We start from the raw sequence: 19,082 nt of genomic DNA on the forward strand, positions 1-19,082 counted from the left end.
TGTGAAATAGGTCAAAAAGCGTCACGGGATCCCGAGACAATGTAAGCTTAATCAATCTTTAACCCCCGGTTTCTGAGTTGCATTTTGCGGTAGTTTATCTATTCAGCAGCGTTTTTTTTATATGAGTTTAAACGCTATTGATTAGATAAACTACCGCTTAATATACTTCAGAAATCAGGGGTAAGTGAATTATAACCACTTCAAACTGTAAATTTCAGTACGAATACAAGCCTTAATAAAAATATAATACAGCATAATTTATTTCAATTAGATACTGTTACCTGTCCGTATTTCAAACTGGCAGCATTTGATCAAGAGGGTGCTAATGACAGCACAATTTATTAGTATTAATGAAGCTTAATATTTAACAAGAGAAGTCACTGACGCTGATCATCAACCAACTGAAATTAATGACGACAATTCATTACAAATATTGTTAAGAAAAATAATAGCGTTTACGTAAATCTTGTTTACTCGTACATGATCATCTTGGGGACTTTTAAAACATAAAACACATTTGCATTAAAAATGTACGATGTCGTGGCGCACAAAACTTTCCGTGTTTGTAGGTACATGTGTAGCTCCTTGAGGGAAACTTACTAACGAGACTTCAATACAACATAAGCACCAATCAATTTATCAACATGTCGTCGTATTTGTGCCAAATTCTCGCCTCCCCGACACACTTTGCTAAGTTTTCAGGCGACATAATAAAAATCTCGTGTCGTGATAATAAAGTATTCTTATTTTTACGCCATTAAGCCGCGAACGATAAAACGTTTAAGTGATATCTTTGAAAAACGACTTTCGAGTACATAAACGGGGCGTAATACGGGATTAAATGCTTAGCTATTTGCATAATATCATTCCACTTTATCTTGTCTGTAGTACAGTTATATTTGCGCATAGCTGTAGAGCGCTTTTGAAAATGTCGCATGTTGTTCAAATCGATAACATTGTTCAAGTACGCCAAATCGGCGATCGTTTCATGTCTTGTTATTTTGTATAGTTCAGTGATCAAAGTAGTTCAAGCCGATAGACAAAATGCGTTAAGAGAACATAGGCAAGATGTTATCTGACAAAATATCGAGGAAATGTAAAGTATGTGAGGCAAATTAAATTAAGACATCTATCTATGTATTTACACTGCATGATCATGACTGCCTCCGTGGCGCAGTGGTTTAGGTCACCACGCCGATACCACTGCATCGGGAGGTCGTGGGTTCGATTCCCACACGGGACTATTATTTGTGCGATCCACAAATAATTGTTTCGGGTCTGGTTGTGTTTCGTGTCCGTTGTTTGTATGTTTGTAAGTCCCCGCGACACAAGAGCAATTCTTAGTGCGGGAGTTGTCTTTAAAAAAAAAAACAAAAAAAAACAAAAAAAAAACACTTAACAATATTTCAATAACTAAGTAGTCATAAAATAACTGACTGCTTCGATCCTTGACTAGTTGTCTTCCAACGACACGAGCCTAAACACCAGGCGATCATAAGAGTGCAGAAGGTCGCGAGTGACAACTTGATGAATGGGCTGGGGAGCTTTTAATGCATGGCCACTTGCACAGCTGGCGTCCTCGCTCACGTGATAACGTGTTGACGTGATATTTATTTTCTAAGACGATGATCCGCTTTTAAAAGCTTGGATGAATACTGTGCAAGCAGTTTTTATAATAGAGAGATTTTATTGAGACTTTGCTGCATATAGACGATACTAGCTGACTCGCGCAACTTCGCTTGCGTCACATAAGAGAGAATGGGTCAGAATTTTTCCCGTTTTTGTAACACTTTTTTACTATTACTCTGCTCCTATTGGTAGTAGCGTGATGATATAAAATATGCTTTTTTTTTCACGATAAATATTCTAAAAAATATTTATATCTCGTAATATAACGAAGTCGCGCTAAGGCATATCCGCCATCAAAACAGTTGCCATGACAACGGAATTTTGTTTATTTAATGTCATTATTATATTGACTACTCGCGACTTCGTTCGCCAACTGAATTTTCCCGGGAAATGCGTCATTTCCCCGGGGTAAAAAGTAGCCTATGTCCTTTCTCGGGTTTCAAAATATCTCCATACCAAATTTCATGCAAATTGGTTCAGTAGTTTAGACGTGATTGAGTAGCAGACAGACAGACAGACAGACAGACAGACAGACAGACAGACAGACAGACAGACAGACAGAGTTACTTTCGCATTTATAATATTATATAGACGATATTTTCTTTTTAAATAAGTACTTAAGTTTAACTTTCTTGTAGTATACTACTGTTTATAAGAGCTTAACAGATTTTGATTCCCAAATGTCATATTTTTTTATATGAAAGCTCATTTTCTTTGCGTCGTAAGAGTAAACACGCAATAAATTCCGAACAAAAATCTAGGCCTATATAGCCAAAATATGAAAAGGCTATCCCAATTAAGTATTTCGGGTTAAATAGTGTATAAATCAGTCAATAGCCGTCAGTGGCCAGGTCCACGGCACTCGGACTGTCGGGCGGGTTAATTTAACCCAGATTTATCACCGCCCCGCCCGCGCCGAGAGCAATTAAAATCATCTCTCAATGGCACTTCACTTGATATGTTAGACACTTTGAACGGCGCATATCAGCTGACAAATTACTACAGATTTTGGCCAGTTTATGGAATTATTTGAGCGTATTATCGACTGGCTTTGCGGTGAAGTAAACAAATGCTGATTGCGTGGTCAATTCCGGCATTATTTCCTCATTATTTTACAATATTTAATAGTTTTGGAATTTGGTAACTTGTCTTATACATGGCAAAAGCCTAGCCTCTTATTACATGGAAGTAACATAAAACAGTGAAAACTCTATACCTTTCATACATATACACCTTTGCAAGTATGCCTCCTAAGCAGTTTGAACATAAAAAAGTCTTCAGTGATGTTTAAGTTGATCCTTTCCGTACTTGGAAGGGCACGTAGTTGGCCCTAGTTACTATCAATTAAGTTTAAAGTCGTTAAGCCAAGTCACGACCCATCAACTAGACAAGGTGGACCGCTAACCACGGAAAAAAGCTAATAATAAAAATCTGCTGAGTAGCGGTTGGGCAGAGAATATATCGGCAACCAAGACATTTTGTTAATTTCTCAAAATATTTGATATTTCACTCTTTTATAACAAGACCAGGTGACCGGTTTCCCGACTTCTAAATATTGTATTTATCAGAAGATATCTTATAAGATCGTATTTCGACAGTTGTTTTTATACATTTGCTGGCACTTTATTTAGCAGAAAGTTTATCTGACACTTATTCATACACTGTGAAATTCGCCGATAGTTAATATTTTACTCGTCCATCTTCAGAGAAAGTAAATATTAACTTTATTTTGTCAACAAGATACCGGGAGTACAGTACAGACAAGGAGATTCAAATCGCACAAACTCAATTCACAGTGCGTTGGCACTACGTAATTGTCTCGCAAATCCTGCAATAACCGTCTCGGCCCGTCAATCCCTCAATAAACGAGGGAAAGAGATAAAAAACTGCGCTCAGCGGTACGTAAACAAACAATCGTAATGGCAGACAGCCCGGCGGGCGGTACGCGTGCAAAAACACCAATGTAGGTCGGTTGTTTATTGAACAAATTATTTGTGGCAGACTTTATACAGATATAAACGAATTGTAATGAGTCTTATTGAAAATTTTGTTCGTAATGTCGACTTTGTAATCATCAAAAATTATTTATATTTTTAAGTAGACAGGGCTGCCTAATTTGAAAAAGTCGGAGAAAAAAACTACATGTCCACTTGAATTGGAAAGAGCGTACCTACCAACGTAATAAATAAAATTCAATAAACAGCGAAGAAACGGAATTTCAATGCAATTCTAATGGTTATTTTGGCATAGTTCCAATGTTCTTTGTTTCAAAGAATGCTTAGCTACATACAGTCAGCCACAAACAGTTAGCCAAACACGAACTTTTTTCAAGATGGAGTGGTGCGCGCTCGTCAATCACTCGTACCGCGAACAATTTGCAACTTTTGTCAATTCATCCCCCCACACCCCTCGTTACGAGTCAGCTGATTTGTTAAGATAACAGAATAACACCTGATCTCAATGGACTTATTTATAAGTACATTATTTGGATGACAATTATAATAATTTTGAGAAAAAAATATTTTAGTTTGAAATTCTGGTCTCAATTTTTAATAAAAATTTTGGACAATTTACACAAGGTCAACGTAGTGTTGGCAGGCCCCCCACAAGATGGACCGACGACCTGGTAAGGGTTGCCGGAGTCCGATGGATGAGGGCGGCCCAGGACCGGTCCTATTGGCGCTCGATGGGGGAGGCCTTTGTCCAGCAGTGGACGATTCCCGGCTGAGATGATGACACAAGGTCATCTGATTCCAAACAAAGACGAGATTGTACTAAGGCAAAACTCAAGGCTAAGAAAACATATAGAGTGATAGAGTCTAGGAAATAGAATTCAAAATTGTCCTATTTTATGGTTAAGCCAGAAATCTTGTCGTACAGTTCAAGAAATATAACAGTACTCTTTTATCCTTTCTACTGAGCACATTCGCTCATATTTGAGGGTGGTTATATAAGGCGACGTACTCTTGCAAAATTACAGTAGCGACTTCTATTTCGCGATTTTAGAATTTTCCTCTTGCGGACTCAGAGGATGAACATAATAGCGGACTAAACAAAGGGAAGCATAAAAGTTTCTTACATACAAACATACATAGGGAAGAAGAGCAACGACTAACAAGCACCTAATTAAGTTTATGCTGCAGTTTTGTTTACAAGTAGCACATGTCACGTACAAAAGGTAATTAAGGCGTCATAACGAGCAAGGAGGTAGCAAGACAGTCACCGTACTGAATGTCAATTAAGGAAAGTTTAGCAATATGCCGCCGGCGCTACGTGAGCCACCAGGCGATAATGAAAACTTGGAGGTGTTATTAGTTTCTAATATCGATACAAGATAACTTACTTTACTCACGCCTATATTATAAACGCACGAGTGACTATGTTGATGATATACCTACGCATTTATGAGTTACTGGTATATTGAAATCTTGAAGCTATAGTTTTCCTTACCTTTTCTTTTATCTATTTCAACAGAGATATGATAGAAATTAAGATAAGGTAAGAATTCTAGAATCACATTATTATTAAGTGACGTGTTAATTATATTAAGCCATACGAAAATCCACAAAAAATATTAAGTCAAACCCCAGGATTCTGAAGGCCATTTACCGGTATCGCTGTCATTTACAAAGACTTTTCCCATTTCTGATTTTCAAATCAATCAAACCTTCCCAAACAAGCACGTACAATAATCGTGGTATATAAAAATAAATAGCAATAAGGCAAATACCCTGGGCTACCATGGACCGAGGGCGAGGTCGATCCATCACGGCTGCTCCTCAATTACACCGGGACACCATGACTGATCGCGACCCCCACTTGTTACCCAACTACGAACATAACGGACAAAAACCAACGAAAAACGTACAAAAAAACGGCTTTATTTGTCACCAGATTATTGGGCAAGATAAACGCATGATATTTCATTTAACTATTTATTTTTACAATAAAGGATGAAGCTGTAGAGTTAGTAACAATACTTTTAAAACATTTTCAATACTTATTCAAAAAGTAGATCGATTTTTTTAATTTTTAAGTAGATTTCGTAAAAGAACTTTAAAGTTTTGCATTGTGCAGGGGATGATTGTTATCTTATATTTTATGAGAATTAACGTGGTAATAATCATAAATAAATGAAATACTTCTCATACTAGATATTTCAAAGCTCTATACTATCACAGCACTCTCTCATGTAAGCAGTATTTACACAACGTGTTATCTTTCACTCTTCTAAACTGTTTTATATGTAAAAAGGTACATAAAATATACAACACACTAACCTAAAAAAAAAAAAAAAACTCTTAGTAAGCGGTATCAATATACAATGCAAAAATGAGTTTGTTTGTTCCGCATTCACCGGGGAACGGATCAGCCGGGTTTGGTAAAACTCTGCGAGAATGCCGCGGGCGGATTGAATGGCGGGATAAATGTTTTGGTTATTTTAAGGCTCTGTTCGTTTACAGCCTTTACTGTCGAGTGTCAAAATGTCAGGGGGATGGAAACGTCAGTCTTGGTAGTTGACGTGACTGCGCGAGTGATACTTTAAAGCATTTTGAATGGGTGGTGAATAATGGTTTAAATACTTTTATTGTGTGTTTTACATAACGATATATATTTTTTTGCGTTAAGTCAAAAATAACTGAGCACAAAGTCAATTCCGGTTTTAGTCAAGATGTTTTTACAATGTCGTAGGCTTTTTAGGCGCATCTTTTATGTTGACCACTCACAATAGAATTAAAAAACGCGAAAAAGATGCGTCTATGAATAAATATGTAGTCTGAATACAGCTTATAGTACAAAAAGGTTAACAAAATTATCACATTATTCATTGTAAATAACGTACACAGAAAAAACATTCAGTGTTTAGTCAAAAAGCCAAAAAGAGAAAATACAAAAAAAAATGCGACAAAAACAGGGTTTAAAACCTCTCGTACAACCATTTATCTAGGTAAAAGTCACAAACGGGTTGACTAATCATCTCACAACTAGAAGCTTGGAGTAACAAAATAAAATGAAGATGAATTTCATTTAAAACGGCGCCGCTACCAGATTATAAGTTTATGATTGTCAACCGCTACTCAGGCTGTACGGGCAGCGGGAAAATGCCCTGAATTCAGACAAATTTTCGTGTCAATGAGACCCTGACAGGTCACAGTTTGGAAAAATGATAAAAATTTGACATTTTGGTTAGATATAAATAACAAATAAAAACAATGAACTTAACTTATTCTTACTTTTAAATACAAGATATTGATCTATACGAATACTGTAGACGAAGTCCATGCTGGCTCAAATATGCGTGGTTCTCTACCCCCGGTTTCTGAATACATTTAGCGATTTGTTTTTTTATGAGTTTAAACGCTATTGAATAGATAAACTGCCGCTAAATGTACCTCAGAAACCGGGCGTAAGATGTCGTGCAACTTTTTTAAGCATTTCGCTTTCCTTTGCCGACTGTACTTACAAAACTAGCTAAAACTAGAACGGATGCCTGAAAACGAAGTATTTTGCGAATAATTTTTCATGGTACAATAATAATGAGGCGGCCTAAATCTCTCACGTCCGCACAATAACTCTTTGATTTGTGACACTTTTCAACTAACCTCGTTTTGTAACAAATCTTTCTTCAATTTAAACTTGAATTTATAAAACCAGTTCTTTGACACTTGTAATAGGAGCTATTGTCATTTTCTAGGTCATTTTTAAACTTTAATTTCGCCCGATTTTATATAAATGTTGATTCATAACATTTTATTATTACATTTGTCTGTGTTATTTCTACAACATTTCAGAGGTAAAACAACAATTTCAGTACCAACAAAAGCCACCTACTCAACAAATTTTACTAACTACTCGGCTCCAATTTTCATTCAACGTTGTAGCTTTTAAGGCAATTTTCATTGACAAATCGTGACTAGGTTCGCAGTATAGGCTCTAGTTGAGAGTCGAGTACGTGAATGCAGTGCCTGAAATAATTGAAATTCAATCAATCACCTAACGGCTCGTGCCTACGTATCGTGTTTGATCGCACCAGAAACGTTCCTCGCCCAGTGCATGGCCCGGCAAGCCGCCAAAATAACGAATAGCCAACGCCAAGATTCAATTTGCAGTGCACTCTTATACACCCCTACTCCCCTGGTAGCCGGCCGGTTAAAACTTGCCAAATTGGACAATCGTCGTATGAAAACTGAACCGGGTTTTGCAGAATTTTTACTCAATTCACGTAACTAACTGAAAACTGCTCCATCTATTTTTGTGGATTCTGTTGGTTTATTTACAACACGCTGTTATTGACTGTTTTTTTTAACACAAAGAAAGCAGTTCAAGTTTGCTTAAAGAATATTGGATAAACATTTTATTATATACAGGGAATATCTCGAGATAAACTTATTATTTAGTCATCAAACTTTGTGTATTGTATTGTAACTGAAGCCAGTCGAGTTTTATGATCTTGATCAGACAGATTCGACAACAAAGGATCCTTGTAATAAAATATACAGTACCGTCTTGTTAAAATGGAGCACAAATATTTAAGAATGTTATACACACTAGCACGAATTCTTGTAAATTAACTTAGATTGTTGAGGTTTACAAATCGACGAGTTTTAATTACTAGGAAAAAACATTTTCCTATTTTTTTGTCATGGTAGTATTATGTATTCAAAAGAATTTCATAAATAAGGCACAACCCGGGGCCGCTTTTTAAGCAAAAGGAATGACAGACAGACTGATAGCAAAGCTATAAAACCGCATTTCTGGGGTATAGTACCATAAACAATTAAATCGTTCTATTGTTTATTTCTAAGCCATTTCAGATAAAATATCGCATATTTTTGTATACTTGTAGGCGTAATGTAAAATAATTAAAACATATATTATATCTTAGTTCAAAACACACCGTGTTATGTTAGGCCTAGTATTTCATTTTTAATTAGTATACATTTAATTAACTAAATATACGTATACTTAGTCCGCTGTTTTGTAAGGTGTATTATAAATATGCTTTACAAAATAATATAACGTTCAATTAACTTTTATTATGGCTATAAAATTTTGTTTTTAATATTTCATGCAGGTTACACCATGTATATTAAGATCAATTTATACAAGACAAGCTTTATACCTGTGGCTTTACCCACATACGATCCCATAACAATTTTTACAGTAGTGTTACAACACTACTGTAAAAATTGTTCGTACCAAGTGGAGTTTTTAGGTCTCTGCCTACTCCTATGTGAAAAATAGCGTGATTTTATGTATGACTTGTTATAGGTTTTTAAAAGGATCCATTATTATGTATGTATATGCTATATGTAAGAATCCATATACACTCTGCATACACACACGCACTAAGCATTAGCTATGTATACAGGCTGTTCACTACACAAACTAGCTCAATAGCTGTTCTATAAAAGGAACAATAAACAGGGTGTATAGAACTCGCCTGGAGGGAAACAAGGCTACTTGGTACAAACGTTAAAATATAATTAACATTCGAACAATGAGCAACACACTTGCGATATTTTGATATTTAGACTGAAAATAACCCCAGTTATTACACACCCTGTTAAGTAGCTTCATACCAAATTATTAAGATAACGTTTCACACGATTTTGAACTGTAAAGTAATGATTTTAAGGTATATTTTCGATTGTGTTTGTGTTCGTTTAATTTTGACGGTTTAATTTCAAGAGTGCTATATTGCAATGTGTATTTAATTGCTAAGATATGAATAAGATGTTTTCATTTATCTTTTGTTAATAAAAGCAGTGCTTATAGTCTTTGAAGTAGCCAGTTTATTTAGTAGAATGAAATTACAGTATTCACTTGGTAATTTACTTGAAAGAACTTAATCATAAATACTATTTGACTGAAGAAGTATTGTATTGCTTTATTTCTATATACAATTGGGCTGGATTGAACAATTTAAAGTTTAAATCTACGAAGTAAATTTTGCGGTTTAGGGACTAGATTTACAGCGTACAGATAAGTATCGGCTATCCTAACCGATGGATAACGTGACAGCAAATGAAAAGCAGTCCACTCCTATCTATACTAATCTATACTAATATTATAAAGCTGAAGAGTTGGTTCGTTGTTTGTTTGTTTGAACGCGCTAATCTCAGAAACTACTGGTCCGATTTGAACAGTTCTTTCAGTGTTAGATAGCCTATTTATTGAGGAAGGCTATAGGCTATATATCATCATGCTACAACCAAAAGGAGCCGAGTACCAGTAATTTTTTTTACAAAAACGGGGAAATTATGACCCATTCTCTCTTATGTGACACAAGCGAAGTTGCGCGGGTCAGCTAGTTAATTTATATTTAAAGTATCATTTACCACAGTGAATAACAAATAAATATAAATATCAACTGAAATTTCGATTACATTGAACTAGTCCTTTATTGCTATGCAGAGGTTTAAATTTAATCAATTTATGTGAAATACCATCACATAAATCGGATTCCAATTAATAATTGTGTATTATTTCGGATTCTTGGAATATCGTAAAATACAATTTGGTAATTATATTAAATTATATTCTAGGAAAACAATGTGGTTAAAATTTTGAGTCGGTGGATGTTTACAAACTGTCTGAAATCAATTTAAATCATCGGTTTGTATGACTTGCTAAATATTCGGCTCGGCACGTTCGGTTCGGCAGTATTTATCGAACAACAAAACCGAATCTAAACAATAATTGTAAGTACTTGTTCTACTTGTGCCGATCCGGTAATTCTTTCGGCAACGATCATCACAATTCGGTTTAAACTTCAGGCGCGGCGGTGTCGGCATATTCGGTTTACCGCCCGGCTGGGCTGATTAATGCCGAACCGAATATGTCTGTATCAAGTCTTATTGCTACTAAATAGTTCTGATTGCGACCATTCCCAATATATACCCTATATTTGGTATATATAGAACGGTATAAAATGTTATGATCAGTAAAATTTCAGAGATCTTAATTAATTCCGAGCTTTTAAACTAAAATATCAGGAATATATGAATTAATTACTTAAAACATAATTCGTTTGCATTTATAAGTTTGAATTTACCTCGAATAGCGATACAAAACTGTCCAAAATAAAGTATGATAAACAGAGTGTATTTTTAGCTGATTGAGGAAAAGTACAGGGAAACTGTATGGAGATAAGAAATGTCATCAATCTCGTCCCTTTTCACTTAGCCCTACTGTTTTCCGAACTGAAAACATCGTTTATAAAACAACACCGCCTATATGCATTAGCTTAACTTTGTGGAGACGAAAATACAAATATATTTTTTTTGCGAAAAATGAATAACAGGAAGGTAGACATAATATTACGCCCGTTATACCTGAGTGTAGGCAGAGATGTATAAAATACACCCACACTTCATACGCAGTAACAATGTTAGTCCCATGTAGTGGGTGGCCAGTCTATTGTCATTTTCTAGAACCGGGCACGATACCAAACTTCGGGCTTCTATTGAGAAATATAAATTAGAAAAGACCAATAAAAGTACTTCGTCCAACCAGGAAATCGAACCTGAAACCTCTTGATCAGTTGACGAATCTACTACCAGCCACGCCACTGATAGATATTTCTGATATTTGAAAATATATCTAAAAGCTTTATTAAACAGGAAAAATCAAATAGATATATGAGCACTTACTTTCAATAACTTTTAATTTTATTGATTGCTAGAACATATACATACCTAAAATGGTCTCAAGTTCTAGAAATTTATTTCCACGGTACCAGGAGAGCATAAAAGTGGTGGCATTACGCCAAACCTAGATCGGAACTAACTCGATTGCAAGCGCTCATTATAAATTCTACAACACAACGGACATTGTCTCCTGACAATAGGACATTAACAATTCAAATAGATTTATCACGCATGATCAAATTGAATCAAGGCTAACTGGATTAGAAGAAAATGGCGAATGAAGTGTAATTTCCGGGATGAAGGAATCGGGAGCGTTTTGTAAACAATCGTGGGCCCTTAGTTAGGAGGGACCCTACAAATCATGTGGAGAGGTGCTCGGACCCCAAGCCTCGGGAGAAGTGCTGAAAGGTGGCCGCTCCGGGTCAGTTGATAAACACTCGCCGAATCTTTTACTATGTTTTTGTACGTATTTATATGTTGCTTGTTATTATCGAATAGCTTTAGGAATGTAAGCTCATTCTAACATGACATAGCTACTCTGTTTATACGTTACTTCTCATAGCTATCGACATACCAATAATATTAAAAATGAATTTTCAAATACGTTACTATAGTCGATGTAGTAATGATATCAAAAAAACTGAAAAACACACTTAGTTTCTTTTTTATTCAAGGAAATATAGGACAATGTTAACTGAAGGCATATTTCTAAGCTGCAAATCAAAATTAAGCTAACCATAACCGAAGCAATTTTGTCAAAAAAACAGGAAAATTAAGGAAAATCGCAACAAATCGTAATCACTTCTAACCTCTTATATTTAGCAACAAGGACCAAGTAACTGCAAACCAATCAGAAAACCCCAATAACCTCATGGCATATGAAGTATAGTCCAGTACGGCGTGGACCGAGGCAGTTAGTATCCAATTTGCAGAACAAATAAATAGCGCGCTTGCAGTCGTAACCGCGGGGGAGTGGACCACCTGATGGGTCGTTTTATTTTGACTACAATCAGCCTGAGAGACTGTTTTAACTAGTTGGATTTTAAACGTTCATACTGGAATATACGCATACATACATATTGGCACATATTTGGTAGATTGTTAAACCAAAATATAGTATAAATAATTTTCCCTTTCTTCTTCGTTAACCGCTTATGTAGCGATGATGAGGCCGTCAATTACAAATCATTATTATATGGAGGTTGAGATTGTAAAATAATTTTAAATAAAAGTTTTTAACAGTTAATCGGGTTTTCTATAACCTTGTTTCAATAATGAGACTTATTATTTCTACATTACCAAATAGTAGAAAACCAGCAATCATAAAGTTCATTTACCTGTAACAAATCAAAACAAAATATATTAATAACAACACAACATTACGTTATTCATCCGGAGTCACAAGTTGACAGGAATTCAATCCAAACTTATGAATAGCTACCGAGAAGTACCAGGAGAACATAACAAACAACATCTATTATGTATACGCATCGGAAAAGTTTGACAACTTATGATAAGTTTATTAAGGTCTGTAGGTGGGTGCGACGGAATACCAACTCATCGTAACAATGTATTGACCGGAGATTGAATACCAATGCGAGGATATTGAGATTTTTCCCCGAAAACTCGATATGTTCAGTAAAATATAATTACGATACCCAAATTACATTTGGGGATGATATCATCTTGAACCGAAATTAGCCTTTTTCAAAAATATGTATATGTATCGTTACTACAATTTATTGATGTCAGGACTTCGAACATGATTGGCATTTATATAAATGATACCTTTGGTATCATGATTTCGATTTTGTTGCAGTTTTGAATATGTGAAATAATGGTTTTATATTTTTAAAGCAAGATATTATTTATCCAGAAACGAAGACAGTAATAATAAATTCAAGTACATTTTGTTCTCATTTCTTTATACTTTCAAAAATATCGTATTCAAAATTATTCTCCTAATTCGACGAGAACATTACATCACATTTTTTCATATTTAATTTTCATTACTCGGTGAGAATTCGAGTAATATTTTGGCACGAAAAATTCTTAGGCTTCCTAAGTATTTTTCATCATATCATGTTTTGACGACTAATTGAAATATTTCACTAAAAGACGGCATGTAGAAGAATTAAATATATTATCATTAAAATATATACAAATGTATATTTTATTTAAATACAAAAATTGAGATACAAATGTTTTTTATTAAACATTCTATCAGGCCACTCATTTCCAAAGAAAGAGGTCGACAGAGATCTTGTAGGGAGTAAATATTTCAACAATATTATGAGTTTAGCCTGAATTCTATATTAACAGTCAAGACGCGGAAAATTTTACATTTCACAAACGTCTAATAACGGATAAATGGATAACCTAATCGATGTATAAAGTGACAGTGACCTGACAAGCTAGACAAAAGTCATTCAAAATTGGTATAGCCGAGAAAAGATCTGTTTTGAATCCAAGCCAATTTACTGGAACTCAGGCAAGCGTATCAGTATTTAAATAGGTGTGGCGTGCACTGCTTAGCCGCGTAGTTTGAGCGATTTGCACAATAGCCACTTAACCTCGGCGCATTTGCTGCAAATTGTACGCACACCGTACAACTACACAATGCAGGTTGTGTGCGATGCAAATTGAAGCCTATCGGGGATTTTGTTCTCGTTGGCCTCGATAAAATTCAGTGAAAGCTCTATTTAGGACTTCATATTACGAACTATTACAATATTTTTCATTTTTTGATAATCGTTTACATAGCTAATAGCTTTAGTTACTTATTGTAATAATTTGAAAATCCAAGATGAAAAATTATGCAAATATAGGACAGCTGATTTTGACAAGAGATGCTAATAAAAAATTAAGTATTTTTAGACGGTCCGATTTCAACATAGAGAATACACACCGTATTATATCCTCTAAAAAAACTCGTAATACGTTTTTTGTGTATTTTCAACAGCTTAGGGGAAGATCCATTAATAGTAGACAGTCTAATCGAGACGGAGGCGTTGGACCCAGAAATGGAAATGGTAAATAATTTGGGGCGTTACTCGAAATCAAATTACGACCGCCCTTACCAACTTCCAGAATTGTGAATGGGAAAATATTTGCTAGGAACTCTGCGGCCGACAGTTTGATTGCGTATTGATCTACGTCTCCGGCGACGCCGAACCTCCGCCGGTCCGGCTGCCATCCGGCACAGTCGCTGGAATGTCCACCGATTTTTGTGTGAATAATTAAAACTGGCCGTGGTGTCCTTTGCACAATTTCGAACTTTATGAAACCTGTGCCCCGGTAAACTTTTTGATATCACTTCAGAATCTCATAAAGTCTATCTGAACTTCGTCTAGAAACTGTTATAGTAACAAATAAACATGGGAAAACAGAGAAATTCTCATCAATATTACCAAAACAACACCAGAATATTTCGTCCTCCACTATTCCGTTCTAATCAAAGTGAAAACCGGAGTGGAATCTACTTGACGAGTACTAGGAGCTCATACGCGAACAAGAGTATTTTTTTTATTATCCATGCATAAAACATGAGCGTGATTACCGCACAAACTAGTGGGGGAGTGTTTCTTTCTTAGTGCTCATTCGTTATATTCGTGTAAGCTCGTGTATATTCGTATACACTCGTTTTTCTGGGCGGGACATTTGTAATTCGATTGGACTAACAAAACGAGTTGGGCAAAAAGTAAGACTAATTGAATTGTGCGCGAATGTAGTTAAGTTTCGTTAACTAAATCGAATGAATTGTTAGTGAAATTAGTTTAATATTTGTCTGGATATTCGACAATAGCTGGTTTTTGTTCAATCGTAGTCAGATATAAACACCGATCATTAAACGACCAGAGAGTTAAAAAAACGCTTGCCACGGCTAGAGATATTTGGTTGAACCTCATATTTTAGGTGCCACTAAAAATTAAGTTGATATTATCTCCAATCATGGTAAAGGACTATATTTATGGAAATACAGCAACTCACCTACTCCAAGAATTTTAAAAAGTTGCATAATATTATGACACCAAGTTCACCAGAAAAAATATGTTCCAATAAAGAGTACTACTGATTAGTACTAAAATATCTCCCTTCATTATAAATCAAACCCTGGACATACCACTCAGCAATCCCATATCACCGTTCGGACAACCGAGTCACACATTTTCCATCCAAGTTTTCTTGAATATGTTTACAAAATTACCTCACAAAAGTGGTTCATTATACACAAAGTAAGTCATACAAAAGGCATACATTATGTTCTAAAGAAGCTAAATAAAAGACATATTATGTTGTACCTATTGACTATTATGTAGAAGGTAAACAAATCACTTTTATGAATGGAAACCCATTGACATTTCATAAAAAAACACCTATTATGAGAAAATGGAGTTATATCGGTCAAGTGTGAGTTGTGCAATTAGTGTTCCGTGATTGATCGAGGTTGAAAAAGTTTGAGATGTTTGTTTTACTGCACTAATGGAAATGGGAATTTATGGATAATCCATTTTTGCACAGTTTTTAGTTCATAGAATTTCCTCGAAATTTCTGTATGTGTAAGTAAAATAACTTAAATACGTTATTTAAAATGTATCTAACGCGCACTTGGCCCGTCTGGTGGACTGAGGCTTAGGTTTTTGTCTTTCCGGAAAACCTTTCCCAGCAGCTAAACTACTCGTACCTATATAGGGTCAAATTAATTATAATTATTTACTTCAGAACTTATGTTTAGTCGAATGTAATAAGTAATTATTTCTTCTTTATAAGTAGGTACTGGCAAGTCGTGACTTAATGAGTATCTGGAGGTCGAAGAGATAGGCCTAGAAACGCTGATGTGACTGATAGAGAACTATATGAAGTTAGTGAAGGACAGGCGGAGGATTTCGTAGGAGACCTTTGCCCAACAACAGAGCAATAAAAAAGGTACATAAGTACATACTAAACACTGTTACCTACCGGTATCTCAACAAACATCTTGTATTTCACTTGCTATTTTTATCAGCCCAAATTAAATTCTACCTTATAATTGATTCAGAAAATTAAACTTGTACAGACATCAAAAGGAGTTCATAACTTCGTTAGCCAATTATGGTCGGAATATAAAGGAACAATTTGGTATTTCCGAGGCGAACGTGAAGATCGAAATATCAGCGGCGCAATGTTCGTTGCCAAGGACGAAACTTGGATGGGAAAAATAATTAGCTACTTTATTCTCACTAATAAAATAAAACCATGAAATCCATAAATCAGATTTTCTTTGATACTTTATTAATTTTTCAGTCATTCAGACAGATGCTGATTTACGAGAATAATCAATAATTGTTGAAGAGTCAAGTTATACAAATATTTTCAGAACAAATGATTTAGCTAATATTTTGTTTTAGTAAATTTAATTTAAGTTAGGCAGACAAATGGAGGACCAATACTTTTTTTTCTTGCTTTCATTTAGCCCGGAAACCAATGTTCAATCAAGCTAAAAAAGGTATGTGAGCAGAAAACAACTATCGCACAGCAAGTTAATTGCAGTAGTTCATTGATAGTCAGTACTAGGAGCGCATAGAACAACAGAGCTCAATTACGTCGAACAAAGGACAAACATTTGTAAACATTACAAATGGAGTCGGAAGGAACGTTGTAATGTTGTCTATTTATTTACTTTGAAACGTACAACGCTAGGAAGAACGTGGTGCCAGAAATAACGCATCTCGCTCTAACCTATCAGTTATTCTCGGATCTCTCGCTCTTATTCAACGTAGACTCGAATTTCCCATGGGCCCCCATTATTAATATCGCGATGGGGAATGGATTTATTTCCAATATAATGGGTATTGGATGCAATACGCCTCGACGTGAGATATCAGAAAGAAAATTGACGTACATTATGTCAATTTGGGTTTTCATTCATCAAAATTGTTGGGTATTTTTGTTAGCAGAGCACACAATTTATTGAGTACATAAATACATAAACGTGTTTGCCTTGTTTGGTTTGGATCGGTATAGATTTATTTGAGTAAACATGAAAGGCAAATGAATGGCTTTCATGAAAACACTATTCCAAATTACATTGATATTTAGAAATAGCGGGATTTTTTATTAAAAAAAGCCGGTCTAGATCTCTATTTAATGTATGTTTGTATTGAAGAATACAAATCAAACCTTCAATGAAATTAATACATCATCTAAAAATCAACCGCATTTGTGTAGAAAAAGAAAAATCAAAGTTATTTTCAGAATCATTTTTCATGCCATTAGAACAATTTGACATTCGATCCGCATGAAACTCGCGAACTCCTAATAGCTTCTGCTATCCGTGGAACATAATACACGATGTGATTATTTTTATCTTTCATCTAAGAATTTACGAAGAAAATTACAAATGACACGAAAAAGTTACATTATTTTTCTTATCGTTGGTATCGATTTTTATTGGAAAATACTACTTACATTTATATTTACTCCAATAAAGTCGCGTAACTTAATCTCGGGCATGCTAGGTACTGTTAAAAAAAGTATATAAACAAAAAACAGATTAAGTTATCAATCTATTTAGGTATCACTTTGAGAAAATTTGTCTCTATGGCACTAATAGACTTTTCCGAAGTCTTTGCTTTCCTATCACAACATTTATCTTAATCTAACTTAACTACCAAGATGAATATTAATAATGTTGTCTGTATCAATAAAGATGTTTCCGAGAAGTTCGTGTAATTATTGTAAGATAATGTTAACATTGATTAAACTATGAGAGGAAATATTCCCAGCGCGAATTCCTGCAAGACATGCCGCCCTGGTAAGTTGGCAGTGTTGCCGACCAACTTGCGCGCTACTAACTAGTTAGCATTCCTTGGATAACAATAAATTTGGCGAATACCAAGTCTAAACAAGATGTCTGATCAGAACCTGGAAACGAAAAACTTTATTTTACATACAAGCTACGTAAAATAAATTTCTAGATAATTATATTTTGATAGACTTAAAATGATATATAACAAATAGCAAAAACAATGTGTGCCCTCGAGCTCTCGCCTACTTAAGTAGACTAAAACACAAAACTGATATAATTGATTTTAGTTAAAAGAAAAAACATATCTCAAACAACAGCAAAAATAACTCCAAAGTATGTCCAATAACAAAATAATTGACCTTTAAATACGCCCACGGTAATAAATATGAATAAAATTAGTGAAAGCGTGCCGGCGTCAACAAAGCATTGACGTGACATGTTTACGGTCTGGGAGACCAATTACCCGGCGCGGTGGGTAACAGAGCACTCTACGAGAAAGGGTTAAGGGGAAATGAAAAGAAAACACCGGAGATAGGCGCAAGTGTGAGTGCTAATGGGGTAACCCTTTTGTCGCTGCGTAATGTAACAAAAGAATGGTCAGTAGCTGACTGAATTGTGCTACGGTGTACGGCTACTGTTCTACTGTGAGCGTGCCTTACATATTTTTTTCTCATTTGAATACCGAAAAGTAGCATAAAAGAATTGTTACAAAACCCTTCTGACTAAATGAATTTGTTTCAGCGTTTAAATAAATATTATTAATTGTTGATTTACCCGTTCCAATAGACAAGTTAAGTAGAGTTCATTAGCAGCAATAAAATTGTAAAGTTAGCGTTAAAACTCAAAGGGCAAATGTAAATCTCACAGCAGGCAAAACTACGAAATAAACACACTTTAATCATCTTCCAGTTCGCTAGTCGCTATCAGTGAGACGTGTAAAGTAGCGGTCAGTTAGAGGCGCCTCCCAGTCGCTGACGGACAGCTCACACGCGCCACACTCGGCCCACTCCGCG

At 35.2% G+C, this 19,082-nt stretch overlaps 2 protein-coding genes across 13 annotated transcripts in view; both read right to left on the reverse strand.

The window, feature by feature from the left end:
* rg (A kinase anchor protein rugose) overlaps positions 1–19,082 on the reverse strand; it is a 399,649-nt gene that overhangs the window by 373,348 nt on the left and 7,219 nt on the right. The gene's annotated exons all lie outside the window — the stretch shown is intronic.
* Positions 1–19,082, reverse strand: part of LOC142980472 (neurobeachin-like) — a 223,713-nt gene that overhangs the window by 60,531 nt on the left and 144,100 nt on the right. Inside the window, exon 2 of one of the 3 annotated variants that reach the window (XM_076125885.1) lies at positions 12,419–12,619. The exons of the other annotated variants lie outside the window; for them this stretch is intronic. Coding sequence (XP_075982000.1) covers positions 12,578–12,619 — 42 coding nt within the window. The 3' untranslated portion in view covers positions 12,419–12,577. Of the gene's footprint in view, positions 1–12,418; positions 12,620–19,082 lie in introns of those variants that run through there. 3 annotated transcript variants of the gene reach the window in all.

This window comes from Anticarsia gemmatalis, chromosome 18 (assembly GCF_050436995.1).
Source record: "Anticarsia gemmatalis isolate Benzon Research Colony breed Stoneville strain chromosome 18, ilAntGemm2 primary, whole genome shotgun sequence".
NCBI lineage: Eukaryota > Metazoa > Arthropoda > Insecta > Lepidoptera > Erebidae > Anticarsia > Anticarsia gemmatalis.